The following is a 17,915-nucleotide window of genomic DNA, read 5'->3' as shown; positions in this document are numbered from 1 at the left end:
CAAAGAGCAAGATGCCCCCCCCCCCCTCGTGGACTCTAACAGACTCTGGGGGCAAGTGCGATTAGCGAGCAGCACCTGTGAAGGGCCGGCACGGCACACGAAGGGGGTAGGAGGCCTGCACCACGCCCGGCCGCCTTTGTCTCCCTCGTCGCAATGTTTATACCTCGCACCAGGTGCTCACTTGAGGCTGAGTCGACCTGGGGGAGGCCCAGGACCACTTCAGATAACCGTCACTGGTGTTCGCCCCCGAGCGGAAATTTAACTCTGGTTGGCAGGTTCGCCGCTACACCTCCCGCTCCCGAGCTGTTCACGCACAAAGACGTGCACGCACGCGCACAGGTACTACGCATGGCCAGGAATCAAATATCCATCGCATGGGATCCGCATTGCAGATGGGCGAATCACTGCAAGACCGCTGCTGAGACAAAGACCCACACCCATGCATGGCAGCCACCGTTCTTCGGGAAGTGGCAATGATGTGACCACGGAATGGGCGCGCACAATGCACTATTTTAGTGTTCAGCGCGCTTTTTCATAATCCAAAATATCAGTTGTTCAGCTGTGAGCTGTGGGCATAATTGCAGGTTGACATGTGACCTTGTTCTGCGGCTCACATCGAGGTTTGCCTCATCTGAGAGTGTGTGCGCGTGCATTCCTGGCGATGAGTTTCAAATGAAAAAAAAACAAAACAATAGGACTGAGGATCTCAGGATTTTTTGTTTAAGGGGCAATTTTGGATCTCCCTTTGGATTTACGGATGATTCAGCTCCGCGTACGAATGCGTCGTGTCTTCGCGTTCGCAAAGGTCAGGTCACCATCCGACGGACAGGTCACACACCGACGGTGCACAAGGCGGCACCGAAGTGACGGAACGTGACGTTGATTTCGCGTGACTCCATAGCAGCTTTGTTGCTGTGTTTAGTGTTTGTTGTTCTTCCACCTGCCCCTCCGATTGGCACGGTTGGCTACATATGGTGCGAAATAAGTTTAGCGTATTATGAGACCTCCTTTGCCAGTAACAAGATATAGAAATAGGTTTTACCCTTTTAACTGGCACAAAAACTGACACCTTTATTCAAGGCATCATGTTTGCAATAACCACAACACAAGCAGTCAAAATGCAAACAAAAGAGACAACTCTGATAATAATATGGACTGTCCTTGAATTTGATTGGTCCACACCTGAAACGGCTTTCCTTAGAGTCTAGTCTCCACTGGTTTTGGACCAGAAGACGCCAAAAGGCGTACTGGCAAAGGAGGTCTCATAATGTAAATGCTCACCCCGAGCCCTCAATACTCTGATAGTGCACTGTTTTTGAGTTGTACGCCTTTTGGCGTCTTCTGGTCCAACACCAGTGGAGACTAGGCTCTAAGAAAAGCCGTCTCGGGTGTGGACCAATCAAATTCAAGGACAGTGCATATTATTATTATCAGAGTTGTCTCTTTTGTTTGCATTTTGACTGCTTGTGTTGTGGTTATTGCAAACATGATGCATTGAATAAAGGTGTCAGTTTTTGTGCCAGTTAAAAAGGTAAAACCTATTTCTATAAGTTTAACGTACATACACACAATCCAAAGTTTCAAATAAATCCACCAGAAATGTCACAACTAGGGACATTTTTTTTTAATTCATCCAGACAAATGACAATCCTAATCCACAAATGACAACCCCAATAAAGCTAAATCACAAAAAGTCCCCCACCCAGTTGTGAGTATTCTGCTGAATGTTCTTGACACTTTGGACCGTGCGAATGTTACCAAACGTTTTCGCAAATGTCGTCGCAGGCGATGTGAGCGAATATCGTGCGTGGACGACAGCGATCACGACCGCCTCCTTCATGAGCTGAAGCAGAAGGAGCTGATTGAGCACCACCACCATCACCACCACCACCACCACCACCCTCACCACCCTCACCACCAGCACCACCACCAGCAGGACTGCGCCACCAGCCCAGCGACCATCACCTACCACCGCGTGACCTTCCCGGCCAGCGTGCGTCCTCCGGCTGCGGTGCTCCACGTGGGCCCGTCGAGCACGCTGCCCGGCGACAGCGTGCTCCTCTCGGTGTCTCCGCACAGCGATCCGGGAGCCCACTTCGGGGTGCGGGCACTCGCGGGCCATCGGGGGGCGCTGTTCCTCCGGCGGCCTCTTGGCGGAGTCGCCGATTTCCTCCTCGACGTGCAGGTCCGGCTGCTGCGGCGCGACCGGCCCGCACTGAGCCTCCTGGCGAGGGTTTTCGTCGTGGTCACCGACGATCCGTTCCGCCGTCCGCCCGTCGCGGACGGCGGCGGGGAGGAGGAGTGGAAGACCGTGTAGGGGAGGGGACGATGGCCGAGTCGATCCGTGCGCGCGCACGCACGCGCGCGCGCACGCACGTGTCGTTCGTGTGTGCGCGTGTGTGTGTTGTGCGTGCGCGTGTGTGTGTTGTGCGTGTGTGTGTGTTGTGCGCGCGTGTGTGTCGCGCGTGTGTGTTGAACTTCTTTTGCACCGGACGTAGCCGGCCCTGCTCATCGGAGGTGCGGGGGAAGGGACAACAACAAACTAAACACCCAAAGAGCAGTTCTGAAGAAATTCGTTTTTCAACGGAGATTCGTTAAAAGTGCACAGCTATCCAGCGGCTTCCTAATATCGGAAGCAAGAGCGTTCCAGACGGCCGCGGAAGCGCATCTGAAAGCGCATGAGATGCGGTGACCGCCGTCTTCGATGGGCAAAACATTTCATTGCGCCCCCCCCCATCTGTAGCCCCCTACCACAGACCTGGGGGGTGGTGGCAGTCCACGTCAAACAGGCGTTAAACCACAACGTGAAACGCCACGATGACGTCATGTGACGGACAATGTTCCATCACGTGCCGGTTAAATTGATGATCCTCGGGAGCTTTGATTGTATCCACAATTAAGTGAAGCGCCCGAATTGAATGTCATGGGTTCACTTCCCCACGCGGTAACTTGTCGGCTTGGTTGAGACCATCAATCCGCTCGCGCTCGAGTTTTAAGCATCTGGGTGGCTGTGTCGGGATTTTTTAAACCCACGATCTCAGCAGTGCCGGCTCAGCGCTCTTGACCTCTGACCCATCTGGCCACCTCAAACCACCACCACCACCAATCATTAAATAATCACAGCCACCGCCGCCGCCGCTATCATCATCTTTAGAGCAATGTAAAATTGCACCAACGGTAGTCATTTTGTGTTTGAAACTGCCACAGTCGACGTCTTGATATGTGCCATGTGTCTTTTGACCTATCAGTCGCTGAATAATGTAAGTGACCGACTTAAAGGAATGTACGATTGTGCAGGTCAATGTTCTTTAACCAGGTGAGTGGCCGCTGAGGTTCAAACGTTGTCAAGACGCCCTGGATAAAATAGTTGCACGGGGGAAGGCTATTTTATTTAACTTTTTGTTACTTTCCAACTGAACGTTAACACATTAGCTCTGCCCGTCTGTCTTTCTGTTGTGTCCCTCTGTCCATCTGATTTATCTGTCTGTCTCTATTGAAGGGTCAAGATCGTTCGTGTAAAATGTGACCTGATACAATTATGAACGCCCTGTTGATGCGCTATATTCGCCTGTTTCGTGGACGCTCATTGAAAGTATTCTTGTGCATTTCATTTCTTACACTGCTGAGACAAAGACGCACACACAGGCATGACAGCCATTGTTCTTCAGGAAGTGGTGATGATGTGATCATGGTCATTGCGCCAGGATAGGTGCGCACGAAGGACCTCTTGCTCCATTCCATCCGCTCATCCGTTTACTTACTGAACGTTTTCATTACATTGTAAGATTTTTTTAATCGGAGAAATTAGCCAGATATTATGACCGCAAGTCCATCTATAGCACACTGCACACATTTATATTTCAGGCGTTACTTTCATATAATTTGCTTTGTAGAATATTCTTGCGTTTGCGTATATATTGGATGCTGTAAAGCATTTAAAGAAAGCCATACAATTTCTGTTTAAGTGAGAATATTAATTAGCAGTGTACAATGTAGGTCTGCATATTTGCAAGCCACGTTAATCTAGTTAAAATTCAGTTGATCGGCAGGACGTGTGTGGTGTGGAAAAGTGTGGGTACCCCCACCTCGACGGAGACGTCTGCCCAGCATGGAAGAGTAGGCCAAGCGCTCTCTAGAAGGGCCCTCCATGGCCCCCTCTTGTGGAGGGCTTTCTGCCAACAAATACATACGTGCATTCACACATACGTCAATGGTTCACGTGAATGCATTCAGATATACATGCATAAATGTATCAACATCATTGCATCAATGCATCCACGCATACCTTACACAGTGGGCCTGGATTGGCCTGTTGGCAAATGTCCATTTTGATAAAAAAATAGCCAAAATATGCACTGATGCGTCCTATTACGAATAATGTGGCATTCGCCAATGTAATGGACCAAAAACGCATTGCTAGCAAGCTAAGGTATCAAAACGTGAGTCATGCTGAGTTATTGAACGGCGAATAAGAGACTGCTTTGACAGCTCACCCGTTTCAAGTGGTTATCACCTAATTCACTATTAGTGGCCACACAGACATTGGAACGGCTAAAGTTATGCCACCTCAGATGGCATCGGCAAGTGAAACATCTGGACTGGGCTCGTGGGGTATAAATCCCTTCTGAGTTGCAGCCGACTCGTGAATATTAAATCTGAGCCTACGCGCGCACATTTGCGCGGGTGTATCGATTCACACCCACCAAAGTCACGGTCCGATTCAATAAATTATTCTCACTTGAACTTTAATGCCTCCGGTGGCTGCACTGATCACGTGAACCGTCGTCCACTCTTAGGCACGCGTGCTCCGATCCGACGCACGTTTTGCAACGTTGAAAAAGGATTCGAATGGCTACTTTGGTATTTGATCCCCTGCTGATTTTGTACGTTCGCCCACTGACAAAGACATGATCAGACTATAATTTTAATGGTAGGTTTGTTTGAACAGTGAGAGACAGAATAACAACAACGAAATCCAGAAAAACGCATGTCAAAAATGTTTTAAATTGATTTGCATTTTAATGAGGGAAATAAGTATTTGACCCCTCTGCAAAACATGACTTAGTACTTGTTGGCAAAACCCTTGTTAGCAATCACAGAGGTCAGACGTTTCTTGTAGTTGGCCACCAGGTTTGCACATATCTCAGGAGGGATTTTGTCCCACTCCTCTTTGTAGATCTTCTCCAAGTCATTAAGGTTTCGAGGCTGACGTTTGGCAACTCGAACCTTCAGCTCCCTCCACAGATTTTCTATGGGATTAAGGTCTGGAGACTAGCTAGGCCACTCCAGGACCTTAATGTGCTTCTTCTTGAGCCACTCCTTTGTTGCCTTGGCCGTGTGTTTTGGGTCATTGTTATGCTGGAATACCCATCCACGACCCATTTTCAATGCCCTGGATGAGGGAATGAGGTTCTCACCCAAGATTTGACGGTACATGGCCCCGTCCATTGTCTCTTTGATGCGGTGAAGTTGTCCTGTCCCCTTAGCAGAAAAACACCCCCAAAGCATAATGTTTCCACCTCCATGTTTGACGGTGGGGATGGTGTTCTTGGGGTCATAGGCAGCATTCCTCCTCCTCCAAACACGGCGAGTTGAGTTGATGCCAAAGAGCTCCATTTTGGTCTCATCTGACCACAACACTTTCACCCGGTTGTCCTCTGAATCATTCAGATGTTCATTGACAAAGATCAGACGGGCATTTATACGTGCTTTCTTGAGCAGGGGGACCTTGAGGGCGTTGCAAGATTTCAGTCCTTCACGGCGTAGTGTGTTACCAATTGTTTTCTTGGTGACTATGGTCCCAGCTGCCTTGAGATCATTGACAAGATCCTCCCGTGTAGTTCTGGGCTGATTCCTCACCGTTCTCATGATCATTGCAACTCCACAAGGTGAGATCTTGCATGGAGCCCCAGGCCGAGGGAGATTGGCAGCTCTTTTGTGATTCTTCCATTTGCGAATAATCGCACCTACTGTTGTCACCTTTCGATTTAAAGCTTTCGTGACTGCAATGATTCATCTTCTTTGGTTCTTTCGGTAAAGTCACGTAGAATGAGAATAAAATAATAAATTTATAAATTTTATTAAATAAATTTTATAAAATTTGATTCTCACCAAGCTGCTTGGCAATGGACTTGTAGCCCATTCCAGCCTTGTGTAGGTCTACAATCTTGTTCCTGACATCCTTGGAGAGCTCTTTGGTCTTGGCCATGGTGGAGAGTTTGGAATCTGATTGATTGATTGCTTCTGTGGACAGGTGTCTTTTATACAAGTAAGCTGAGATTAGGAGCACTCCCTTTAAGAGTGTGCTCCTAATCTCAGCTCGTTACCTGTATAAAAGACACCTGGGAGCCAGAAATATTTCTGATTGAGAGGGGGTCAAATACTTATTTCCCTCATTAAAATTCAAATCAATTTATAACATTTTTGACATGCGTTTTTCTGGATTTTGTTGTTATTCTGTCTCTCACTGTTCAAATAAACCTACCATTAAAATTATAGACTGATCATTTCTTCGTCAGTGGGCAAACGTACAAAATCAGCAGGGGATCAAATACTTTTTTTCCTCACTGTAGACACCCGTAGCTTATTTATATAGACGCATGTGTCTGTGCTGTCTTCAAGTGCGCACGCCTTGTATTTATATGGATCAACAACCTCGCATTTATTTCCATGTATTCCCACATAAATAAAGGATTTTTTTTCCTCAAACCTGCACCGCATGTCTCTCTCTCTCTCCCTCTCTATCGCTACGCTGAGTGGAATGCGCATTACACACACACAGCTGTCTAACCATCGCAGCCACCTGCATGCGCTCTGTGTTTTTTCTGCATCCTTGGTATTTAGAGGCAATAATATTTTCGCGAAGAATTAAATGCCGCAGATTAGGACTCGCATTCCGGGAATGCTCGACGGCCACGTTTTTAAGCTTTCAAGTGAGTGATACGTTTGAGCAACGGCTGTTTATCGCGCGACGTTTTGGCATCTGCCGACTGAGAAATGCCCTAAAGAGGGCTCTGATACCTGCCCGTGCAGGAAGTTCGCAGGGATTTTGAGGCGCTCGATGTGTTTTGGAAGCTTTATTGCTCCCCCGCAGAGAGAGAGAGAGAGAGCGAGCGCCTGAATTAAAAAAATATCGTCGGCTTTGCGGCGCGTTTTACAAAGACAAACAAGCGCGAGCGCATTGATGTGGCTTTGAATATGGGAGGGAGGGTTATTCTACTCTTGTGAATGTATTGTCGTGAGTAGGAAGTGCCACTGGCATCCTTCGATGGTCTATTTTGCCACCGCCGCTAGGGTGCAGACTATTGGCCGGGTTTTTTTTTTTTGGGTCCGCTCAATACTATACGCCTTCATTTCTCAGAAAGGTTCAGAATTCAACGTAAAGGCACATTGTGGAGCTTTTTTTTTTAGTGACACACAAGAAAAAAAATTAAGTTTTGCCTGACAAGCGTTAATGCTCTGTGTCCGGTCCACAAAGCCTGGAATCGTCCATGCCCGAGTTACTCCGATGAATTCGAACGCTTCGACATTGGAATGAAAAAAAACCCAAACTGGGTGCAGAAGAAGGAAAATGAATACACACAAGCGAACCCTACGACTTTAAAACTCCGCTAAGGAGTTCTCTTTGGGGTGAGTTTTCGACCCATCAAAAGATAACATTTCTAAATTATTTGTGTACGAGGTTAAACTCACATGCTGCCAACATGTTTTTTGGGTTTTTTTTTTATGCAGCCGAGCCCCTTTTGTTGTTATAATTACAGAAACCCGTCCGTTGACGAAGTCATCACACTGTGACGGCACCCGCTCTCGTCGGATCTCAAAAGCTAAGCAGGTATAGAGCCTGGTCAGTACTTGGATTGGTGGTGACCACCGCGGGAGGGGCGGGGGGGGGCTGGCGGGGCTTGCCAGGACTGCGAGGTTTTGGCCAGCGGATGGCGGTGCTGAGTGATGCCGATATTGTCTGGGTTCTCTCTCCGGTTTCCTCCCAGGTGAAGCCCAAGAAAAAGGTGGTGGATTTTCAGGCGCTTTGTGCTGATAGTACCTCCGATTAGCACGGTTGGCTACGTACGATACGAAAGGAGTTCAACATACACTACACTATATACTACGCACTACGATATACTGCACTACTATACACTACACCACGATACTAAATTTAGAATGCATTTCTTTAGAACTGATTTTTGTGTTTCGTTTGTTGTCCTTCCCTCGCGCCTCCAATTAGCACGGTTGGCTACGGACGGTGCGAAAGAAGTTCAACATACACACACGTTACAGGAGTGGGACTAAAGGTGAAAGCCCCCAGTGATTTTAACGACGGCCAGGTGAGAGGCGGAGAAAGGGAGGGGAAGAGGAGGAGGGATAGAGAGAGAGAGAGGGAGTGAATGGATTATGCTCACCTGTGATCACAGGGCTATAACTTTGAAGTGGTCTGTTGCATTATCCACCGCGCAAACAATGAGCGCGGAGCCTCGCGGTGCAGTTGAAAGTTGAATGAAACATTTTGGTTATTTTTGCGATTTTTTTTTAAAGCTGAAATCCAGGTGAGGGGTCGGATTCTGCCCACAAATCCATCACGGGATTCAATCAAATGTGTGCCACATTTTGGGAAGCCAACAGTGGTCGTGTTATGAAGGCATTGGGGTCTTACCGCCTCACACTCGATTGTGCACGTGGGGGGGGGGGGGGGGGTTGGGGCTCGCGGTCCAATCTCTGATCACCATCGCCCGATCTTTTACATAATAACACGCTCCTGTGGTGTCCGTAGATGTGCACCATGGTTTCTCGGGTTCCCACGTGCTACGGAGTTCACAATAACGCACGCGATTCATCGCAAGGCCTACGCCGGCTACGTGTAGCAGACCGCAATTATTGACAGCACTTTCGCAATCCTCTGCTGACCGGAGGCATCCCCACACTTGCGTCGCTTGTGGAGGACGCTTCGCCATACTTCACCGTCCTGGTCCAGTGTGGGTTGATGATGCAATTGGGGAAGGGTGGTGAGTGGGGTGGGCAGGCCCTGTTGAGACGTTGCTCGTCACCGATGCTCGCTGTGGCCAGGAGTCGAACTTGGGCACGTGGCGTGAACCACCGTGCCGCTCTTCCATCCCTATAGCAGCACTGCAATCATTTAGTAAGGTGAGGCGGAAACTCCTATCGCGAAGACTGTAATGAAAGCATACCTGTACACTCCCAAAAGCCACCTTAAACGCTTTGAAAGGTCAAGTGTGGGGGTTTATTTGAAACACAAACAGGCAAACATACCACACGGAGAAATGTTCCAACATTCTGCAGTGGTTGGATTTATTTTCTTGAAAGCAAAAATAGCCGGTGGCCCTTATAAAGTGTATAACCTGATTTACGTTACCGATATATGCACGATTTAATTCACATGCCCATTTGGCACATCAATTCGACGCACCGTCTATACAGTACGTGTGCACGCGTGTCTACGTCTAAATAGGGGTGAATAAATGTAAGCTATGCGTTTGGTTTCAGAGCCACCCTTGCCAATAATACGTCATCAGAAACAGAAGATAGCCTCTGCTTTCACATCTGTGTCATACAAACTGATATAAGACTCGCACTCCAACTTGCTCGAGACATCATCGCGCCCTGCCCACGCCAAGAGAGCATTTTCGCAGTTTATTCGCCTCTGTCGCTTGTGCACCAACGATGGAGATTTCAATACTTTTTATTTTTACTCCTATTTGAAATTTGTATCAAACTGGTAAGGCCCACTGAGCTATATAGCTATAAAAAAAACGACCGGGCTATTACAAATGATAGCTCGAATGACGTTGCCCATCATGCGGACATTTATTGCAGCCAAATTTTCCTAAACGCACGATTCGAAATGTGGAGTGAAAAACCAGAGGACCCGGAGAAAAATCCACGTGACCACGGGGACAGAGAGACATGCAAACTTCAAATGTACAGGTCGGGATCGAACATACCACCTCCTGTATACCAGGCGAGGTATAACAATGCCAATGATAGGGAGATGTTCTTCACTGGTAGCAAATATACCGAAGAGGCAGCACACAGCGCCTACCAATGTACCTCCACGGTGGATAGTGCCAGTCGTACTGAAATTCTCATACTGGAGATCGGTGGCATAAAGAGCTTCATGGCACATCGGATTCCTTCCAGCATAAATACAGATTCTGATTCCCCGATATCCTGAGGAGTAACGCAATTATTACCACCTTTCTAAATCTTCTTCATCATGGAACCACCTCGACACGCGTGGCCTGCAGAGACGCAAACCCTCCGTGTGGGTGGAGGGTCGGGGTGGGGGGGGAATTGGTTTGCTCGTAACACATCTCAACGTGAAACACCACAGCACAAGCGGCAGCATACCAGGCCACCGCTCCCATGTAATGGGAGAAGAAGCCGGGACGCGTCTCTTTCACATCAACCGATACCACGGATCAAAGCGCCTCGAGGATCGTTCACTTACGCGTCCCGGGCACTCGCCCGCCGCTGGCTGATCGAGGGAGACGACGCTTCTCTACATTTGCCCGGCGTGCCTACCCATTTGACGCCGTGCGCCCAATGAGCTTAGTAGCCCATCGGATTTCCTCCAGCATGTAAAGGAATGTTCCGATTGCGAGGTGGTTGGTGCTGCCGTGGGTTGACTGCTATCATTGCGACGGCTGGCGACTCGCAATCCGCCCGGCTGGAGCTCGACCATCCGATGAGTCGAGTAAAATTCTCTTCGGCAGGGTTTGTGGGTGGGTAACGTTTTAGCTTTGGTCGGGTTTGGAGCGAGTTGATAAAGAAAAATAATGTGTCGGGGCTTCAATGAGCGAGACTCGTTGACTGCGATTTAGCGAGTTACATTCAGTTGAGGAGGGTTTTGTTTTCCCCTCCGCCAGTCATCGCTGCTCCATGCGGACAGCCCCGTGCAGCCTTTCAGAAAACACATGGAGCGATAATCATGATCGGGCGATAATTGTCATCGGGCGATGCTCATGATGGGGCGATAATCATGATCGAGCGATAATTATCATCGGGCAATAATTACCATCCATAGTTATCATCGGGCAATAATTTTCCTTGATAATAATCATCGGGGCGATGATTATCATCGAAAATTACCATCGGGTTTATAATTACTATCGGGCAATAATTATCACCTGGCGATAATTACAATAGAAAATTATCCATCGTGCGATCATTCTCAATTATCATCGATAATGATCATTGGGCCCACGCCTCCCACCCACTGCTCCCTATGGAAGCAGCGGCGGGGGCGCTGTTCCCGCGGCCCTGCGGCGCTGGGGGAGTGACGGCGCGAACTTCGGAGACGTCTCGCCGAGAGTTCCTTTGCGACGCCTCCATAGGAAGGCGGGGGGGGGGGGGCTAAAAGTGCCACGTGGTGGTTGGTGGAAGTGTGCAGCACCACCACCTTTTTTCTCCGTAGGGCCAAAAGCCTCGGCTACGAATGTCCACGGGGGTGGGGGGGGGGGGGGGAACCGATGGCAGTGGGGGGGGGGGCGGGGTTCGCCACAGATTTGGCAAACATAAAAAAACAAAGATCCCTCCGTATATCGTTAAACAGGACTATTGGGGCAAGTGCTGTTAGCGACCACCTATGAAGGTTTGTATGGCACACGGGGGGGGGGAGGGTGGCCATCACCATGCCGCGACGCCTTTGTCTCCCCAATGGCGATGTTTACACACCCCACAAGGTTTTCATTTGAGGCTGAGTCGACCTAGGAGAGGTCCAGGACCGGTTCGAAATATTCGCCACTGGTGCTGGCCGTGAGCGGGAATTGAACTCGGTCTGTCGAGTTCGTAGCGCAGCGCTCTAACCACTATACTACCGCTTCCCACACATAGACACGCACACGAATCCACAAACATTGACACACAGACACTATGTGTATAGATAAAGACAAAGATCCCCCGTATAGCCTTAACAGACTGTAGGGGCAAGTGCTGTTAGCGAGCACTTAATAAAGGCCGGAGCGGTACGCGAGGGGGTGGGTGGCCAGCACCGCGACCGACCGCCTTTGTCTCCCCAGTGGCGATGTTTAAGACACCGCAACAGGTACTCATTTGGGGTTGAGTCGACCTAGGCAGGGGGGTTGTGGGCAGGACCGGTTCAAATAATGGTCACCGGTGTTTTAGCCGTGAGCGGGAATCGAACTCGGGTCGCCGGGTTCATAGCGCAGCGTGCTAACCACTACCGCTCCCACAAAAAAGCCAAAGATCCCCGATATAGCCTGAACAGATTGTTGGGGCAAGAGCTGTTCGCGAGCACCTATGAAGGCCAGCACTGTGGCACACGAGGGGGTGGGTGACCGGAACCACTCCTGGCCGCCTTTGTCCCACCACACACTCACACACGATCACACGAAAATGAAAATGGCCCAAATCAACACTTTTGAAAGGAGGAATGAGACGTATACTGGACGTGGTGTGCCGGTTGCAACATATTTTCTGGGCCACTGACGGACTGCTCCTGTGCTCAGCCGAGCAGAGCGCGCGAGCGCGTGCGTGATTCTTTCTTCCGTAGACTAAATACATTTTTTTGGAGAGAAAAGTTGTTTGACAGTGGCGGTCCGTCATCCTGACAGGATGTCACAGCGAGGTGCGGAGGATTGTGACCGTCATGTAAGACTACAGTACACGCACACATTTGCTGTGGGGGGGGGGGGGGGGAATTTTTTCTTTCTTTCTCTCTCTTCTCTCCAAAAGTTTCATGAAAAAAAGTTGTTTTCTGTTGTGGCAGCGGTGAGTTCGTTTTTCATCTTCTTCTTCTATTTATATGAAAAAAGTGCATAGCTATATTCGAGCCATACCGACCGGCAGTGGCGGGCGTTAGTCATAAGCAAACTGAGCTCAGTCCTAAGGGCACCCAAGCAACTTACATTTGTTTCGGATACAGTCTGTTCACCTATAAGGCCGCGTGTTTTCATAACGCGACGAATGTATTAGAGAAATTTTTTTTATTTTGTTTTAAAAACCGCGGATTGGAACTGATGAGATTGAGTGAATAGAACTACGTCGGGCGAGTAGGAATAAGCGGTTGTACGGCTGCCTCGGACGTAGCATCACCACACGAGGCGGGATGCTGCTGGATGCTTCTATATGCTACCCACGCGCCACGGTCTTTGTTTCAGCCTGCGTGCGCATCGCACGTGTTATCGCGGACTGTGCCTTACCTCTATTTTTTATGTTGTTTACTATTGTAACGCGATTTTTACATTACGCGTTATAGGACAGCAGGCGGTACACGAAGAAGAAAAGAAATATGGATTTCGCGCTCAATCTATAAATATTTTATTTATTTTACGAGCCAATATCGCCCTCGATAAAGTGGGCGTCAGTGCACATTGCAGCAGAACGGGAACGGTTGAGGGGGCATAGAGCAACTTGGAATGAACAAAGAAACGACCCGTCGCAACGAGTTGCATCAGTAATTTGTTTCCTTCTTAGATTCAAGATATTACTGCTGATATTAATCGATAAAAATCATTAAATGCTAATTAACATCCACAAATGAAACTCGATCTCTCTCAGTATCTGTAACCAATAGAGCGTTACGCCTCATCGCATTCCTCCAGTCTAAACAAATATGCTGATTCTGAGCTATCTGGCCTGCAGTTCTCTCATCTTATTTCACTTCTACGTCCTTCGCACCCCCCCACCCCACCACTCTCTCAACTCGCGTCCTACGGTGTGTCCCTCCACATTGAGAAACACGCGTTGAGATGATTTTGCTGGTAAAAAAAATGTCCAAACGATGAGCCACTTTGTTGAGCTATCATTTGTGGCCAGGTCGTTTCTGAAAAAGAGATACATAGCCTTGAAATAGTGGAAGGCGCCTTACTAAGAAATGTAAATTATTATAGCTCAGTGGGTCTTACCCGGTAAAATGAAAAAAAAGCTTTTTTTAAGAGTTAGTACAATGTTGGGTGGATAGTGGCCTGGAAGATTTCCTTAAATTTGCACCATTGTGTCAATTGCCACGCTTGGAGATCGAACCAAACCGTGAGCCACTTTGTTGAGCTATCATTTGTGGCCAGGTCGCTTCTGAAAAATATGATTATACGTCAGTGCGTTTTGCCTGGTAGGATGGGGATGGTTTAGTTTTACCCCTATATGTTTTGCTGAATTGTTTACCTTTCTTGTTCCTTTACACTACTATTGTAACGTTCTTACCCGCCTCTGCTGGACATCTGTGAATAATAGCTTTATAGCTCATCGGATTCCTCCTGTATAAATAAATATTCTCATTTATTTCTTCTCTAATCTCACGAGGAGTTAGCTCATTGAGGAGGTCAGCTCGCCAAAAGAGCTTCTGTTTAGGGCAGATGTCGAACATTCAAAGCAAATCGCATTCGTTTGTGTAATAAGGACAATAATGGCCTGCGTGTTTTACAAGTTATATATTAAAACAAAAATCCGCCCACTGCTTTGCAAAAAAATCTCTTGAGCTGCAAGCGCCGGCTTCTAACACAACTCTCTCTCTCCATACGTCAGTTGCGTGTTCATGGTTAGGGTGAGAGAAAACAAGTCACAGTGATTTCTTGCTCAATTGTGCATGGGACTGTCAGTGATCTGCTGTTTATACCTCCGAGCCAGGAGTGGCAATTCTACATTCCTATGGTGGGAACAAGCCTCTCCTTCGACCGACTACTACTGTGATGAAGGGTTGAGTTTAGGTTTACGATATCCAAATCATTTCGAAAGGGTCATCACTGAAATCGTTTGTATTCGTCAAAAAAGAATGCTTCCTTGCTGTAATTCTTAGAACACCGCGCTTGCACTCCACATATCGCAGAACTTTTATGAGACGAGGAATCCCTTTGGAACTCTTGTAAGAGCAGTGTATGTGTCCTTCTTTGAGCACAATTTACAGGGGCGGACATCACTGGGTTGCTTCTGGCAAGTGGTCCCTTATCCACACTCGGGGCATGTAGTCTCACAAGACATGCTGGGGAATAATGTTTACCACTTGACAGGCAAACCCAAGATTTTGTATTTTCTTTCACAGAGCTAGATATGAATCAAATCAAGAACGAACCAATGTTAGCACAACCGTGCAGTCAATTTGCACACACATTTTACATTTGAGAACGTGGTTTAATCCCGGGCAGCTGCCTGGATTCGAACCCAGGCTCTCTGCGATGCCAACTCAGCAACTCTCTGACCTCTGAGCCAACCAGCCGCTTCCAAGGCTGATGGAAATGATTTGATATTTTTGTAACGTGTGAAGTGTGTGTGCGTAAGACATGCGTTGCCTCCGTTTTCATAGAGACGCAATGAGCTCATCGCTGGCACAGGTCTGGCTTATGTCAGCTAAGCAGATGATTGTTCAAGTTTTCTATCGACTTCATGAAGTCGAGGGCCACGTAAATATGTCACGGTGAAGAGCCAGTAGTGTTCAAACAGATAAAGTGGAGCAGCTCTTGTCAGCGACATCTCATTCAACAACTACAAACGTGAACATTTAATTTATTTAGAACGCTTTTGTTCTCCATTTCCCACACCTCCGATCAGCACGGTTGACTACGTACGGTGCGAATGAAGTCCAATATACATAGACACGTAACTAATGGAATGTACGTACATGTACGTGGAATGTAGATTAATGCACACGCTGCCCAGTTCATATTTCGATAGAATTCCGGACACAAATGCTGCTTAACACAATTATCCATGGTGGAGAGTTGCCATATCATCACGAATAATAAAATCTGCTGCTTCTGCTTGAGATGAACAGGGAGGTTGTAATGGCTGAGAAGTGGATGTGTGTGATTCATGCACGGTGGAGAAATATCGCAAGCTATAAAGAGGGCTTCAGAGTTATTTTCTTAAATATGCTTTACATTGAGAAAAAAAAAAAACTAATGATGACATGGGTTATTACTGTATGATGATGTGTCACAAATTGGGATGACATTGCTAGCTTGCGGATGGCTTAGAAGACGTACGCGGGTTAATGACATCATCGAAACGTGTTAAGAAATGCAGGTTTGGGTAGGACTTGCCTCTAGAAGGAATGAGGAATTACATAGGCGACGGTCAAGAGTAAGAATGGAGAGTGGCAGACAGGGAACACGTGTCCGAGAGGACGTCCACCATGGAGATGGAGTTAAAGGTCCAGATTGCGGTCTCTTTGTTAATCGGGCTTTTGTTCGCGTGACACCCAAGCAATGGAACGCCTTGCCACTTCGAATCAGGCAATCGGAGTCGGTAAATATATTTGAGTCTGTTTTGAAAACCCATCTCTTTAAACGAAGCCTTCCCTCTTCAGCTTGGTCGATTGCGCTGGTTCTGTTTTTATTTCCTGCGTTTCGTGCATTGCGTATTGGTGATCCTGCGATGGAAATGCGGAAGGATCACCAATACGCAGTTCGTATGGAGGTGCTGGGTGGATCATTACATCTGAGCAACAGCAGCATCGTGATAGATGGTGGAAGCTTGGAGATACCTTCATCTAGCAAGTATATTGACCATGGCTGCTGCTGCTGCTGATGATGATAATAATGATGATTGCGTGTGCGCGCTATCGTTGTTTTGTTTCAGTGCATCTCTATGGGTGATCTGCTTGGTCAACGACGATTCACGCTCTCCGCCGTGTTGCTGCAGGATTTACAAATGCCGCTTTGGGCAGGTGTGGGCCAATTCCATTGATGTTCATTGCATAGACAAAAAAATAATATATTACTCATCCAATTAACTGTATTTAGCCACACCTAAGCAAAGAAACTTGAAAAACCTGCAGCGCTTGTCCCATCCTGAAAGATCAAGCGATGTCAATACCCAACCCTTTTGCTCGTTCTGTAACCCTGAAGGGAATCTAAATACACACACACACACGTGTGTCTAAAGACATCGCTGTTCAGGTATTAGCTAAACATCCCATTGCAGGACCTTCCTGAAAAAAAACATATTTAGACTCTGCGAGCATTTTCTCCGTCAAGCACAATCATTACAGGAGTGTTATGTCACACAAAGATCCCCCGTATAGCCCTGAACAGACTTGGGGAAAGTACTGTTCGCGAGTAGCACCTATGAAGGCCGGCATGGCACACGAGGGGTTCGGTGGCCAGGAAACCACAACCGGCCGCCTTTGTCTCTCCAGCGGCGATGTTTACGACACACTTCATCAGGTACCAATTTGAGGCTGAGTCGACTTTGGGGAGGCTCACGACGGTTTCAGATAATCGTTACCGGTGTTGGACGTGAGCGGGAATCGAACTCGGGTCGCCGGGTTCGGAGCGCGGCTCTCTAACTGCCGCACTATCCACTCCCCTTAAACTTGGTCGAATAAAAATCTCGTCGAGACTTTAGATTGTTGGGGACAAGTGCTCTTGTTGGGATTGTGTTAAAGACCGGCTGGGCGTACGAGGGGTTGATGTGGCTAGAATCATTCACAGCCGCCTTTAGTCTCCCTCGTGCTGAAGTTTTCACAGGTCACACCAGGCACTCATTTCAGGCTAAGCCAATCTAGGGGAGGTCCCATAAACCAGTGTTCTTCACTAAATTTCAGAAGGGTGGGGGTGCTACTTTCGCCGATAAGACATCGTCAGTAGGAGGGCCGCCACACCTTTGAAACCATTGGGGGTTTGACAGCAGCAGCAGCAGCACGACGATGATGACGATGATGCCGATGATTGGGAGGGGGGGGGGGGGTGTCAGGTAGCCGCACCGTCAGGGGGCCGGCACTAAAGGCCACCAGGGGCCGCCAGTGGCCCGCGGGCCTTCGGATGAAGACCCGCTGCTGTAGACCATCACCACGCGAGCTCCAATCGTCCCTCGTAGCGGCGGCGGCAATGACGGCCACAGCGTCGCGCGCTCTCAGACGCGCTGAGGCTACCGTCTGGAACGCTCTTTTTTCCGATGTTAGGAATCCACTGGAGCAATATACGCACTTTAAAATCTAGCTTGAAAAC

General features: G+C 48.2%; 1 protein-coding gene across 4 annotated transcripts in view; it reads left to right on the top strand.

Moving 5' to 3' along the window:
* LOC116951145 (fibulin-2-like) overlaps positions 1-6,712 on the top strand; it is a 51,293-nt gene extending 44,581 nt beyond the window's left edge. For all 4 annotated transcript variants that reach the window (XM_032969606.2, XM_032969603.2, XM_032969602.2 and 1 more), the window contains one exon: positions 1,786-6,712. In XM_032969606.2, the coding sequence (XP_032825497.2) occupies positions 1,786-2,317 (532 nt within the window). In that variant the 3' untranslated portion in view covers positions 2,318-6,712. The remainder of the gene's footprint in view (positions 1-1,785) is intronic.
* Positions 6,713-17,915: the final 11,203 nt, after the last annotated feature.

The sequence above is a fragment of the Petromyzon marinus genome, chromosome 42 (assembly GCF_048934315.1).
Source record: "Petromyzon marinus isolate PM22_M1 ecotype Great Lakes invasive population chromosome 42, UKy_Petmar_22M1.pri1.0, whole genome shotgun sequence".
Taxonomy (NCBI): Eukaryota; Metazoa; Chordata; class Hyperoartia; order Petromyzontiformes; family Petromyzontidae; genus Petromyzon; species Petromyzon marinus.
Note: the sequence above shows the minus strand (reverse complement) of the source record. Positions and strands in the feature narration are given on the sequence as shown.